General features: G+C 38.0%; 1 protein-coding gene across 3 annotated transcripts in view; it reads right to left on the bottom strand.

Moving 5' to 3' along the window:
- The window catches only part of RFC1 (replication factor C subunit 1), a 105,308-nt gene that overhangs the window by 73,487 nt on the left and 15,481 nt on the right, over positions 1-16,340 (bottom strand). For all 3 annotated transcript variants that reach the window (XM_049886345.1, XM_049886343.1, XM_049886344.1), the window contains exon 2: positions 215-343. In XM_049886345.1, the coding sequence (XP_049742302.1) occupies positions 215-343 (129 nt within the window). The remainder of the gene's footprint in view (positions 1-214; positions 344-16,340) is intronic.

The following is a 16,340-nucleotide window of genomic DNA, read 5'->3' as shown; positions in this document are numbered from 1 at the left end:
AACTAAAAAGGATTCCACCTCTACAAAGGAAAACACCAAGCTATGAATGTAGCAAGCTGTATTAATGAGAAACAGTAGTAACTTTTTACTTTTTTATCCCCCTGTGCTAAGTGAGCTGAAATCTGTATTAACTAGAGGCTCCTGACACATCAAATTTAGAAATTCAGTTTTTTTAACCTTTCAAACAATTCAAAATTGTGTTTGGAAAACTGACCTTGATTTCCTTTACTCCTTTCTTTGCTTTTAAAGTCTCTTCAGCGGGCTTTGTTTTCTCATTCTTCTTTACTATTTCATTTACAAGTTTCTTTCCACTTGGTATAACCCCAAAGAATTTCCGAATGTCCTGAAAACAAAAAAGAAAATCCATAAATAAACACTGACTGCACAAAATTCTAGTTTCAAACTGCAAAGAGGGTAACGTTCACATCCACACAAGTTACCTCCATTACCCTGAGAAATTTCTCCACAGCAAAACAGTTCCATGTGTGCAGCAGCATTTTTAAAGCAGTATTCTCTTTATACACAAAAGGTAACCGACAAAATTACCTGGGTTAAAAATAATTTGCCTAAGTAAAAAGTAATATTAATTCTGAGAATTTGGCCAAAAATTCTGGGCAGAAGTACATGAAATTTTGTTAATGAGAGAAACAAGTAACAGGTATTTATTTATCATACATGCACATACACACCCTATCATCTGAGGCACAGTGGGGGAGAATGCAGAGTTGAAGAATATAATCCTTGCCAATGAGAGAAATTTGAGAGAATAACTCACTACCTAACCATTTAAGGCCTTAATAACTTCAAAATTGTTTTTCTTTATATAATTTTTCCAAATTCTGAAGAAAAAAATTTTATGCTTATTATAATATTCTCTTCAATTGCTCTACCTCTCCCCCTGTTAAACTAGGAATTCAAATTAATCAAACTGAAACATTTACACTGTAACTCTGCAATTACAACCGTCACTTTTCATATTCTCCTCTATCCTTTTAGAACTTGGTTTTGAAGAAACCATGGTATAGAGGGAAGGGAAGAAACTAAGAGAAGAGAGCCTTGGCTTGAAGGTCTGCTCTAGTGCTTTCCACCTGTGTGGCCTTAAAACCCACTGCAGTGAAGTCAATTCTGACTCATAGCAACCCTACAGGACAGAGCAGAACTACCCCATAGGGTTTCCAAAGAGCACCTGGTGGATTTGAACTGCCGACCTTTTGATTAGCAGCCGTAGCTCTTAACCACTATGCCACCAGGGTTTCCTGTGTAACCTTCGGCAGGTAATTCATCTGCATCTCCTTTCTCACTGGTAAAGTGGGACTAAAAACATCCACACCTCATGAGAACTAATTATGCATCTGTCATAATTCTGGGTCGGTAAGGCTTGCCTTTCCCTCATTTCTGAACTATTGTCCCTTCATATCACTGAAATATCTTCTTTACAATTATCTCCGCTCACAGAAAAGGGTATGAAGAGCACAGAACAATAAGAAATATTGAGGATCTGAATTCCAAAGAACTCAATTCAAGAGCCAACTGTACCACTTTCCCTCTCCCTATCCTTGATGGTTATGATCCTGAGTTTTCAATCCTTTCTACCTGCTCCAACCTACCTCTTTATGGTACTGAGGAAAATCCCAGTAAAAGTAATCTGTAAAGTATTAAGAAAAGTTTCCAAATATTTCCTAGATCCTGGCAAGAACTTTCATTCTCACTCCTACTATGCCAAAAATCCAAAACAAGTGTGTTGTGTAAACACATACACACACAGCTTATGACTAAGCCAACAAACAAAGCAGATAAATGAATAAACAGACATGTTAAAAAAAAATTAAAGACTTCCCTGGTTTTATACCCTTTTTTGTAAATACCCTAATATAGAAAGATCACAAATCCATCCTCATTAAGTCTAAAAAATACTACTGATCAAATAGACACTCAGCAGTGAACCCGAGACATTTGTGGCAGGTGCTGGAGATGGACGATTAAGAAAGCCACATTCTTCTTTATAGCTTGCAAAGAATCAAGTTTGAGGCTGACAACTATTTTATTGCTTCTGGAGGAAATGAGAGTTTCACATACGTGTTTCACTTTTGAAATTACAAGTGATTCTTCAGTCAAACAGTGGTGATTGTTTATACAGAAAGAGAGAAGGCCATGGAAATACCAAAACTGTAGGTTAATGATCAGATTCAAACAAGTGGTGGTTCTCAATCTATTTTAGGAACACAAATGTTTAAACTGCAAAAAGAAAGAAGACAAAACGTAATTCCAGAAATGGCGCTTGTTGGTAATGCTGAGCTCTTTTGTTAGTACCATAAGGCTACTCTGCAGCATCATTACATCCTTTCCTTCCTAAGTAATTCTTTCTATTCCCATCCCCTTTCTTTTCCTTTCCCTTTATTCTTCTCTTCCTTCTCCACCCTAATGCCCCACATTCCCCATGCCCTTACACTCTGATGACAGCAAAAGCATTAAAAGAAATTCGTCACAAATCCATCCTAATTAAGGTGTAACTCAAAAAAAAAAAAAAAAAAAAATCTAAACTTCTGGAAATTAATTTTCATCAGAATAGAAGCCATTCTACTCATACCTTTTTAGGACTATCTCCAGGGTGAGCAGTCATCTTGGGTATAAGTATCTAAAAGGCAGGTCACCAGGTTGGCCTTAATTTATAGAGTATGACTTCATCTAGTATTCCAGTTCTTCAAAGATCCCATGAAACACAGAACAAGTCTAGCAGCTAATCATGCTCCCAAATAATGGATCCAAACACTTCCCTTACCTGCACTGAATAATTACTGATAATTATGAGTAAAAGAACATATTTAAAATTCTACTTTTGCAGTCTTGGCAGGGAGAAGGCCTTCTAAGCAGAACACTGAGGCTAGAAACCATCCATAAAAAAGACAAGATTTGACTGCATAAAAATAAAATAAAAGATGTCATAAACAAAGTTAACACTCAAGCAACTAACTTGAAAATATCTACAACATATGTAATATATAAAAGGTTTCCTACAAATCAATAAAAAATAACTCAAGAGATAAAAGCTATTAATAGGTAAGTTATAAAGTAAATGCAAATAACCAACAAACATAATAAAAGATGCTCAACTTCACAAATAATAAACAGATCAACTAAAACATGATTATCTTTCCCTAAGTTTTAAAAGATCAATAATAGATTTGGCAAGGATATGGGGAAACAGTTGCTCACATACTACCCTGCTGATAAACGTAAAAATTGGTACAGCCTTTCTGGAGGACAATCTGGTAATATTTATCAAAATACTTACCAAAATTTTACTTGCTATTTAAATTTCCACCAAAATTCAAATATTATTTTTAAAAGATATATCAAAAATTTAAATGTGCACACCCTTTGTCCCAGTAATTCCACTTCTAAAAGAAATAATTTCAGGGGAATCAAAAGAAAGTAGCTCTTCTTACTTTCTTCTTCAGCAGTTATTAACTGAACAAACAGGTCAATTCAAGCAAGGCAAAGATCACATAAAAGTTAAAACAAATTTTAGCAGAGATAGATAGTAATGGTGAGTTTTTCATGGTTTACTAGACATAGATTGATCTCTTTTGATGATCCTATAAGGTACATAGAAAAGGAAAATCCTGACAACTGGACCAACAGACATCATGATAAGTGAAAGAAAAAAAAAGTTGTCAAGGATTTCACTCTACTGGATCAATAATCAATACCCATGGAAGCAGCAGTTAAACCAAATGACATACTGGGCAATGTGCTATAATAACCAAAACCCAAAACAAACCTGTTGCTAAAGAGTCATTTTCAACTCATAGTGACCGTATAAGGAATAGAACTGCCCCCATAGCGTTTCCAAGGAGTGGCTGGTGTATTCGAACTGCCAACTTTTCAGTTAGCAGCCAAACACTTAACCACTGCACCACCAGGGCCCCAAAATAGGCCTCTTTAAAGTTCTAAAAAGTAAAGACGTCACTTTGATGAGTCACGTGTGCTTCACCCAAGCCATAGTCTTTTCAATCACCTCATATGCATGTGCAAGCAGAACAATGAAAAAAGAATACAGAAAAAGAATTGATGCATACGAACTGTGGTGCTGGTGAAGAATACTGAATATAGCATGGACTGCCAGAAGAATGAACAAATCAGTCTTAGAAAAAATAGAACTGGAATGGCTCCTCAGAAGCAAGAATGGCAAGACTTTGTCTTCTTTACTTTGGACACATCATCGGGAAAGACCGATTGCTAGAAAAAGACATCATGTTTGGTAAAGTATGCCAAACCAACCCACTGCCGTTGAGTCGATTCCGACTCATAGCAACCCTAGAGGACAGAGCAGAACTGCCCCATAGAGTTCCCAAGGAGTGCCTGGAGGATTTGAACTGCCGACCTCTTGGTTAGCAGCTGTAGCACTTAACCACTACGCCACCAGGGTTTCCTTGGTAAAGTATAGGGTCAGCAAAAATAAGGAAAAACCCTCAATGAGATGGAGTGATACAATAGCCACAAGATGGGCTCAAATGTATCAAAAATCGTGGAGATGGCGCAGGACCAGGCAGTTTCATTCCGTTATTCATAAGGTGGCCTTGAGTCAGAGCTGACTTGACGACAGCTAACAACAATAGAGTAAATGTATAAATAAAAAAAAATAGGGCAAATATAATTAGAACAATACCTCCCCATTTTACAGATGAGTCACATAAATACAGGCCTTTCGCCAGTTTTGCAACTTCCTAGCTGGTAACTGAGATGAGTTACTTAACTTCTCTGTCCCTTAGTTTCCTCACGCTGCCTCCTATGGAGATTAGAACTGGGCTACCAAAAACCTCCAGAATGAAACTAGGTCCTCTGACTCCAAATTTCTTCCGTAGTTTTCCACTTGATCGTGACTGCCCCCTCATAGTTTTTCTGTAACTCTAAGGTTCTATCAATAGTAGCCATGCTCCCACAACTAGCAGTGCAATCTTTCCCTTCTCACCCATCATTCCTAACAAATTTGATCCTTGTAATGCTTACAGACAAGGTATTGTGCCAGGGACCTAGTACACATAGAGGAAAATGCCCTCATTTGGCTATCTGGGAGACAGGCTAATATGTCCAGAATTAAATACAATACAGTGCTAAGACAGCTAATCACACAGCCCTGAGAGCACTGGGGACACCTAACACACGGAGAGTCCCAGGACTTCCCAGAGGAACCAACACCTGAACTGGGTCTTAATTACTAGTAGGAGATACATTTTATAGTTACAGAAATTTAAATTTGAAAAGAATAAGCTCCATAAAGCAAGCCTGTCTTACCACTACAACCCCAGTGCAGGGCCAGCATCTCAGAAAAGTAGGTGCTTAATAAATACTCATTGAACACATGAATAATTATTCCTAAGGTCACTGATTTCACACCTGGGCTCAGAAAGAGTTCTTAATTATGTAAAATAAAATTCATGGTAGATTTGTTTTTAAAGACTGTATATAAAAAGAATCTTTTGAGGTTAATTTTTCCTATGACTTTACCTACTGCTTTTTATTGATTTAAGAAATTTTAAGAGGAGATTGTTATGGACTGAACTGTGTCCCCCAAAATATGTGTCAACTTGGCTAGGCCATGATCCCCAGTATTGTGTGGTTGTCCACCATTCTGTGATCTGACATGAGTTTTCTACGTGTTATAAATCCTACCTCTATGATGTTAATCAGGGAGGATTACAGGCAGCTATGTTTTTTTTTTTATGTTAATAGACAGGACTCAATCTACAGGATTAGGTTGTATCTTGAGTCAATCTCTTTTAAGATATAAAAGAGAGAAGCAAGCAGAGAGGAGGGGAACCTCATGCCACCAAGAAAGAAGTACTGGCAGTGGAGCATGTCCTCTGGACTTGGGGTCCCTGAACTGAGAAGCTCCTAGACCAGGGGAAGATTGATACAAGGACCTTTCCCTAGAGCCAAAAGAAAGACTTCCCATGGAGCTAAATTTTGGCCTTTCAGCCTTTGAAGTAGTGAGAGAATAAACTTCTATTTGTTAAAGCCATCCACTTGAGGTATTTCTGTTATAGCCACACCAGATAACTAAGACAGGTATTAAATTAACAGTGGGAATTATTTCTGAGATAAATTATTCTGAAACTGACCCCTGTAATATAGTACTCTCGTCATATTTCAGTATTGCAGTTACAAAAAAAAACTTTCACTTTTAGTAGGATACTTCCTCTTCTTTTTTAGCCAAACAAATTACCTTTTTTAGAAGCCAGAAATACCTCTACATATAATCAATGTTACTAACACAGCAAAGTCTCCAGCACAGGCCTTGAGAACTTCTCTGAGCAAGGCATTGGCAAGTGAAATAGAAAAATAGTCTGAAAAAATCTTTGAACAATAACAGACTCTAGCTATGTTACTGGGTGGAAACCCCAGGTTCTTACTCAGCTTGACTCGTACTGGCCAACAAACAAGAGACCCAGGCACCTTTATTTCACCGTAGAAAGAAATGGAGTCAGTCAGTGCTCACTGCTGCCAAGACTGCTCACTAAGGGCGGGCAGGCAGGCAGGTTACTTTTAAAGTGGATTGTAAGTACAGAGTTCATACAAGTTACGTCAGCAATGTTCTTAATCATACTATACAGGCGCAATGGGGTTGACATACAACCTCCAAGCAAAAGCAGGATTCAAATGCAAAGCTGAGGGGCAGAAGCCCAGCAAAGGAAACGATTTTGCAATACTACACTGTAGCAGAGGAAGCCAGGTAAAGAATACAGCACGTGGGGTTCTGTTTCCGATAGGAAGAATTTTAAGAGCCTGCATCAACTTCCTTCACTTAATCGTTCAACAAATATTTACTAAAAGCCTTCTAAATGGGCCAAGAACTATTCTTGGTGCTTGGGATAAACAGGCAAAAATCTGTTCTGAGCTTTCATTCTACTTTCTGCTCTCAACCTTTCTGTCATTAGAAAATAAAACAGAGCAGACAAAAAAAAGCACAGCAGGGAAACAGAACTGTGGAACATATACAGCTTCCCCTACTCACCCTGGAATTTATTCACAGGCTACCTGACAGGCTGCTCCCATTGACAGTGAACCGCCCCATTTCCATTCTTAGTTGTGTCAAAGAGGATATGTAAGACTCTAAAGTCATAAATATTTAACATCATATGAGCCTTGGACTACTTCCCAGAAAGCTTTCAGGCTCCTGACCCAAAAATACAAAAAAACACTGGCAACATTCAGCATAAAATAGAAATAATTTAATTTAGGTTAAAAAAAAATGTTCACCTTATACTTACATAACTGGGATAACTGAAGCATTTAAAACTGCTTGTACCTGATCTAATGGCTTATTTCAGCATTTTCATGTTTTCACTAGGCCTAATGTACTGATAATGATCTTTATTCACCCACAAGTCAACTTTTTACAACTGACATCTGATCCAAAATATCTAACTTAAACTACCTGAATGAATACAGAAAATTAAGTTCAAGCTGAAAACAGACCCACAATGTAAAAAATACTGTATTTCTCTAGCTTACATTATTCATTGTCATTAAATGTTTAATAGCTTAGAAATAAGGTCATGTAGAAAGGGTTAGTGGAATGTTTTTATACCAGCGTAAGTTTTGCACTTTACCTGGTTTCTCGTTTATTAGAAATACAAAGTTCATTTGTACTTACTCGTTTATCAAATATTGACTGAAAATGTACCATGTGCAAGGCACTATACAGCAGCTCCCTATCCTGTAGCCTCTATCTTTGCAGAGTTTAAATCTAGTGAAGGAAGCTGTCAATTGCAGGTTACCCGTTTATTAAAACATGCCAAAATGTGTGCCAAGGGAACAAAGTAGGTGGTCTCTTCACTAACTCTACCAGCAGTTTTTAAGGCTTTTGTGAATCTAATGAAAGCTATGAATATTTTTCACAGAAATACACATACACACAAAAGCTGTAATGTAATTTTAGGGATTTTTCCCTGAAGCCTATCAATAGATTCCCATGAGCCTCAACTTAAAATTTTCTGATCCGCATACTCACATTGAGAGCTAACCGATACCCATTTCAACTTCAGTACCACCTGTATATACACTGATGCATCCTAAATCTTGTGTCTTCACTCCAAACCTCCTCTGAGATCCACATTCATGTAGCTAACAGTCTAGTCCACCAGATACATCTCCATCCAAATGCCCTAAAGATGCCTCCAACTCATAATGTCCAAAACTGAGCTCATCTTCCTCTGAGAGCTTGCTTCTCTCTATCTGTTCCGTATCTCAGTGCACACTGGTACTGTTTCTGTCCTCATTCTGACCCTCCACCAAATAAACCCAGCTAATCTATCTCCAAAATACTGCTGTCCTCTCCCCTCTATTCTCATTGCCATTGCCTAGGCAGGGCTTCATTTATTTACTTACTAGACAAACCTTTATATAGCACTTACTCTGTGCCAGGCAGAAACCCTGGTGGCATGGTGGTTAAGAGCTATGGCACTAACCAAAAGGTCAGCAGTTCAAATCCACCAGGTGCTCCTTGGAAACCCCATGGGGCAGTTCTACTCTGTCCTATAAGGTTGTTATGAGTCGGAACCGACTCAACAGCAAGAAGTTTTTTTTTTTTTCCTTGTACCAGGCATTGACTTAAACACTTTAAAATTACTAATTTATTTAATCCACATGACAAGCCTATGAAATTGTTAGCCCCAATTCACAGATGAGAAAAATTGAGAATGCCAACAAAACATACTCTAATAAAATTCTGAAATGTAAAAAAGACTCCTTGCATGCCCTTTATCACCACTCTTATTCAACATTGTGCTAGAAGTCCTAGCCAGAGCAATTAGGCTAGACAAAGAAATAAAGGGCATTCGGATTGGCAAGGAGGAAGTAAAATTATCTCTATTTGCAGATGACATGATCTTATACACAGAAAACCCTGAGGAATCCTCCAGAAAACTACTAGAAGAGTTTGGCAGAGTCTCAGGTTATAAGACAAACATACAAAAATCACTTGGATTCCTCTACATCAACAAAAAGAACATCGAAGAGGAAATCACCAAATCAATACCATTCACAGTAGCCCCCAAGAAGATAAAATGCTTAGGAATAAATCTTACCAAAGATGTAAAAGACCTATACAAAGAAAACTACAAAGCACTACTACAAGAAATTAAAAAGGACCTACTTAAGTAGAAAAACATACCTTGCTCATGGATAGGAAGATCTAACATAGTAAAAATGTCTATTCTACCAAAAGCCATCTATACATACAAGGCACTTCCGCTCCAAATTCCAATGTCATTTTTTAAGGTGATAGAGAAACAAATCACCAACTTCATATGGAAGGGAAAGAAGCCCCAGATAAGCAAAGCATTACTGAAAAAGAAGAAGAAAGTGGGAGGCCTCACTCTACCTGATTTCAGAACCTATTATACAGCCACAGTAGTCAAAACAGCCTGGTACTGGTACAACAACAGACACATAGACCAGTGGAACAGAATTGAGAACCCAGATATAAATCCATCCACACATGAGCAGCTGATATTTGACAAAGGCCCAGTGTCAGTTAATTGGGGAAAAGATAGTCTTTTTAACAAATGGTGCTGGCATAACTGGATATCCATTTTAAAAAAAATGAAACAGGACCCATACCTCACGCCATGCACAAAAACTAACTCCAAGGGGATCAAAGACCTAAACATAAAGACTAAAACGATAAAGATCATGGAAGAAAAAATAGGGACAACCTTAGGAGCCCTAATACAAGGCATAAACAGAATACAAAACATTACCAAAAATGACAAAGAGAAACCAGATAACTGGGAGCTTCTAAAAATCAAACACCTATGCTCATCTAAAGACTTCACCAAAAGAGTAAAAAGACCACCTACAGATTGGGAAAGAATTTTCAGCTATGACATCTCCAACCAGCGCCTGATCTCTAAAATCTACATGATTCTGTCAAAACTCAACCACAAAAAGACAAACAACCCAATCAAGAAGTGGGCAAAGGATATGAACACACACTTCACTAAAGAAGATATTCAGGCAGCCAACAGATACATAAGAAAATGCTCTCGATCATTAGCCATTAGAGAAATGCAAATTAAAACTATGATGAGATTCCATCTCACTCCAACAAGGCTGGCATTAATCCAAAAAACACAAAATAATAAATGTTGGAGAGGCTGCAGAGAGATTGGAACTCTTATACACTGCTGGTGGGAATGTAAAATGGTACAACCACTTTGGAAATCCATCTGGCGTTATCTTAAACAGTTAGAAATAGAACTACCATACAACCCAGAGATCCCACTCCTCGGAATATACTCTAGAGAAATAAAAGCCTTCACACAAACAGATATATGCACACCCATGTTTATTGCAGCGCTGTTTACAATAGCAAAAAGCTGGAAGCAACCAAGGTGTCCATCAACGGATGAATGGGTAAATAAATTGTGGTATATTCACACAATGGAATACTATGCATCGATAAAGAACAGTGACGAATCTGTGAAACATTTCATAACATGGAGGAACCTGGAAGGCATTAGGCTGAGTGAAATTAGTCAGAGGCAAAAGGACAAATATTGTATAAGACCACTATTATTATAAGATCTTGAGAAATAGTATAAACTGAGAAGAACACATACTTTTGTGGTTACGAGGTGGGGAGGGAGGGAGGGTGGGAGAGGGTTTTTTACTGATTAATTAGTAGATAAGAACTGCTTTAGGTGAAGGGAAGGACAATACTCAATACATGGAAGGTCAGCTCAACTGGACTGGACTGGACCAAAAGCAAAGAAGTTTCCGGGATAAACTGAATACTTCAAAGGTCAGCAGAGCAGGGGCGGGGGTTTGGGGACTATGGCTTAAGGGGACTTCTAAGTCAATTGGCAAAATAATTCTATTATGAAAACATTCTGCATACCTTGAAATGTGGCATCTGGGGTCTTAAATGCTAACAAGCGGCCATCTAAGATGCATCAATGGGTCTCAACCCACCTGGATCAAAGAAGAATGAAGAACACCAAGGTTACACGATAACTAAGAGCCCAAGAGACAGAAAGGGCCACATGAACGAGAGACTTACATCATCCTGAGACCAGAAGAACTACATGGTGCCTGGCTACAACCGATGACTGCCCTGGCAGGGAGCACAACAGAGAACCCCTGAGGGAGCAGATCAGTGGGATGCAGACCCCAAATTCTCACAAAAAGACCAGACTTAATGGTCTGACCAAGACTAGAGGAATCCCAGAGGTCATGGTCCCCAAACCTTCTGTTGGCCCAGGACAGGAACCATTCCCGAAGACAACTCAGCAGACATGAAAGGGACTGGACAGTGGGTAGGAGAGAGATGCTGAAGAAGAGTGAGCTAATGATAGCAGGTGGACACTTGGGACTGTGTTGGCACTCCTGTCTGGAGGGGGGATGGGAGGATAGAGAGAGTTGGAAGCTGGTAAAATTGTCACGAAAGGAGAGACTGGAAGGGCTGACTCATTAGGGGGAAAGCAAGTGGCAGAACGGAGTAAGGTGTATATAAACTTATATGTGACAGTCTGACTTGATTTGTAAACGTTCACTTGAAGCTCAATAAAAGTTAATTAAAAAAAAAAAGACTCCTTGCATTTCCTACCTTCAGGTATAACTAATACTTCTACAGTACTATCACAGGGAAACATTGCCTATCAGGTAGCCCGAATGTGATTTTAATATACACATGCAAGACAAAGTACCAGACTTTGTCAAGTACTCAAAATATCATGCATTCTTTAGTCATTTATCTGCACCAAGAAGTTTCCAATTTGGCTGGTTATAAATCTATTAGTACAGTTAGAGAAGAAAAAAAATTATTATTCAGGAAACTCACAGAGTAGTGAACTATCATAATGGCCTTTAGCTTAAGAAGGTCAAAGTACAAATGCTGATATATATTTAGCTTGAAGTATAACCAAACAGCTCTAGCTACTTTTTTCCTCTACGGATGGGCTTGACCAACGAACAAGTTATATTTGCCTACCAAAAATATGAACAGAAAGCAAATTATGTCACTGTGTTCATTTATCTGTGAAGAGTAAAGGATTTTATGTAAAATAAGTTTTTTAAGTACTGCAGTGCTATAGAGAGTGGGCGCCAAAATGTTATATTTTGGCTGTCTTCTCTATTTTGAGGATAATAAAGAAATATAAATATTTCTGGTTAATATTTTTAAATAGTCCACCAAATCGACAAGCAGAAATTCACTATCATCCACACATTTCACAAAATTTATCCAAATATATTTTATCCTGAAAATCACTAAAATGTAAAATTACGTCTGGGTAAAATATTCAATGATGTAACTAGTGACAGCAGAGAAAAATTATAACATAATTTTAATGTATTTAAAATTATATTAATGTCTTATATTTTGAAAGCAAAGAGTAAGCTTAGAAAGACATAAGATCAGGAAAAAGACAAGATATACACTCAATTAGGGAAGAAAATGAAATAAAAGGCATCTAGATTTGAAAAGTATAAGTAAAACTATCCCTATTTCCTGATGACATGATCATATATATAAAAAAATCCTACAGAAATCACTAAAAAACTACTGGAACTAACATGAGTTCAGGAAGGTTGCAGGATACAAGAACACTATACAAAAGTCTATTGTATTTATACAATTTCAATGAGCAATTTAAAAAGGAAATTAAGAAAATAATTCCATTTACAGTATTATCAAAAAGAACAAAATACTTAGGAATAATTTTAACAAAAGAAATGTAAAAGCCACACTCTGAAAACTACAAAACACTGTTTAAAGAAATTAAAGAGGATTTAAACAAATGGAAAGATACCCACGTTCATGGATCAGACGACTTACTGTCGTTGTTGTTGCTGGATGCCTTCAAGTTGGTGCCAACTCATAGTGACCCCACGGACAACAGAATGAAACACTGCCCAGTCCTGCACCATTCTCACAATCTTTGCCGTGTTTAAGTCCATTGTTACAGCCACTGTGTCAATCCATCTGGTCGAGGGTCTTCCTGTCTTTCACTGGCCCTCTACCAAGCATGATATCCTTCTACAGGGACTGGTCCCTCCTAATAACTTATCCAAAGTAAGCAAGAAAGTCTCACCATTCTCACTTCTAAGGAGCATTCTGGTTGTACTTCCAATACAAATTTGTTCATTCTTCTGGCAGTCCATGGTATATTCAATTATTCGTCGCCAACACCATAATTCAAAGGCATCATTCTTCTACCATTTTCCTTATTCGCTGTCCAGCTTTTGCACACACATGAGGCAACTGAAAATACCATGGCTTGAGTCAGGCGCACCTTAGTCCTCAAGGCGACATCTTTGCTTTTTAACATTGTAAACGCGTCTTTTGCAGCAGATTTGCCCAATGCAATACATCATTTGACTTAACTGCTGCTTTCATGGGTGTCGACTGTGGATCCAAGTAAAACGAAAGCCTTGATAACTTCAATCTTTTCTCCTTTTGTCATGATGTTGCTTCTTGTTTCATTTTTGAGGATTTTTTTTTTTATGTTGAGGTGTAATCTATACTGAAGGCTGGAATCTTTGCTCTTCATCAGTAAGTGCTTCAAGTTCTCTTCATTTTCAGCAAGCAACGTTGTGTCATCTGCATATCACAGGTTCTTAATGAGTCTTCCTCCAATCCTGATGCTGAGTTCTTCATACAGTCCAGCTTCTCGGATTATTTGCTCAGCATACAGACTAAGTATGGTGAAAGGATACAATCCTGATGCACACCCTTCCTAATTTTAAACCACTAGGTGTCCTCTTGTTCTGTTCAAACAACTGCCTCTTGGTCTATTTACAGGTTCCACATGAGCACAATTAAGTGTTCTGGAAATTCCCTTCTTCTCAATATTATCCATAATTTGTTATGATCGACACAATCGAATGCCTTTGCATAGCCAATAAAACCCAGGTAAACATCTGTCTGGTATTCTCTCTTCTCAGCCAAAATCCACCTGTCATCAGCAGTGATATTCCTTGTTCCACATTCTTTTCCAAATCCGGCTTAAATTTCTCAAAGTTCCCTGTCAATGTACTGCTGCAACCACTTCTGAATTATCTTCAGCATAATTTTACCTGCATGTGATATTAATGATATCGTTCAATTATATCCACATTCCGTTGGATCGCCTTCCTTTGGAGTAGGCACAAACATGGATCTCCTCCCATCAGTTGGCAAAGTAGTTCTCCTCCAATTTTCTTGGCATATATGAGTGAGCACTTCCAGCGCTGCATCCGTTTGGTGAAACATCTCAACCGGCATTTTGTCAATTCCTGGAGCCCTGTTTTTCACCAATTCCTTCAGTGCAGCTTGCACTTCTTCCTTCAGTAATGTTGGTTCCTGATCATATGCTACCTCCTGAAATGGCTGAACGTGGACCAACTGTTTTTGGTACGGTGACTCCGTGTATTCCTTCTATTTTCTTTTGATGCTTCCTGCCTCATTCGATTTTTTGCCCATAGAATCTTTCAACATTACGGCTCAAGGCTTCAATTTTTTCTTCATTTCTTTCAGCTTGAGAAATGGTGAGTGTATTCTTCCCCCTTGTTTTTCTAATGCCAGGTCTTCACATATTTCATTATAATACTTTATCTTCTCAAGCCGTCCTTTGAAATTTTCTGTTCAGCTCTTTTACTTCATCATTTCTTCTGTTCACTTTAGCTAATCTACCTTCAAGAGCAGGTTTCAGAGTCTTTTTTGGTATCTATCTTGGTCTTTTCTTTCTTTTTAATGATCTTTTGCTTTCTTCATCTATGGCATCCTTGATGTCATCCTACAACTCATCTGGTCTTCAGTCATTAGCATTCAATGTGTCTAATCTAATCTTGAGATGGTCTCTAGATTCAGGTGGGATATACCCAAGGTTGTACTTTGGCTCTTGTGGACTTGTTCTAATTTTCTTCAGCTTCAACTTGAATTTGCATGAGCAACTGATGGTGTTTTCCACAGTTGGGCCCTGGTCTTGTTCTGACTCATGATATTGAGCTTCTCCATTGTCTCTTTCAACAGATGTAGTCCATTTGATTCCTATATATTCCATCCATATTTAATAAGGTATTTATAAGGAACAAGTCATTGGACTTGCAAAATCCTACCATGCAATATCTAGCATGATTTCTGTCACCAAGCTGTATTTTCCAACTACCAATCCTTCTTTTTTTCCAACTTTCGCATTCCAGTCACCAGTAATTATCAATGCATCTTGACTGCACATCTGATCAATTTCAGACTGCAGAAGTTGGTAAAAAACCTTCAATTTCTTCATCTTTGGCATTAGTGGTTGGTGGGTAAATCTGAATAATGGTCGTATTAACTGGTCTTCATTGTGGGCGTATGGATATTATCCTATCACTGACAGCACGTATTTCAGGACAGACCCTAAAATGTTCTTTTAGATGACGAATGTGATGTCATTCCTCTTTAATTTGTCACTCCCACCATAGTAAACCATATGATTGTCTGATTCAAAAGGGCCAATACCAATCCATTTCATCTCATTAACACCTAGGATACTGATCTTCAAGTATTTCATTTCATTTTTGATGACTTCCAATTTTCCTTGAGTCATACTTCATACATTCCACATTCCGATTACTAATGGACGTTTGCAGCTGTTTTTATCATTTTGTATCCTGCCATATCAACAAGTGAAGGTCCTGAAAGCTTTACTCCACCCACGTCATTAAGGTCAACTCTACTTTGAGGAAGCAGCTTTATCCCAGTCGTATTTTGAGTGCGTTCCAACCTGAGAGGTTGATCTTCCAGCACTATATCAGACAATGTTCTGCTATTCATAAGGTTTTCGCTGGCCAATTTTTTCCATCACTAGTCTATCAGTTTGTCGTAGCATGATGGATTACATGTTGCTGTGATATGGAAGCTATACCACCAGTATTTCAAATACCAGCAGGGTCACCCATGGTGGACAGATTTCAGCAGAGCTTCCAGACTCAGAGGGACCCGGTGATCTATTTATTAGTGTTAAGGTAGCAATACTCGCCAAATGATCTACAGATTAAAGCAGTTCCTATCAAAACCCCAGGTGCCTTCTTTGCTGATTCTAAAATTCATATGGTAATTCAAGGGACCCAGTATAGCCAAAATAATACCAAAAAACAAGAACAAAGTTGGAGGACTCATGCTTCCCAATTTCAAAACTTACCACAAACCTACAATACCAAAGACAGTGTGTTACTGGCAAAAGAATACATATCGATCAATGAAATAGAATTGAGAGCCCAGAAAAAAAGCTCTCATTTTTACAGTCAATTGATTTTTGACAAAGGTGCCAAGACAATTTAATGGGGGAGAAAAAGTCTTTTCAACATATACT

This window comes from Elephas maximus, chromosome 5 (assembly GCF_024166365.1).
Source record: "Elephas maximus indicus isolate mEleMax1 chromosome 5, mEleMax1 primary haplotype, whole genome shotgun sequence".
Taxonomy (NCBI): domain Eukaryota; kingdom Metazoa; phylum Chordata; class Mammalia; order Proboscidea; family Elephantidae; genus Elephas; species Elephas maximus.
This window is presented reverse-complemented; position numbering and strand designations above follow the sequence as displayed.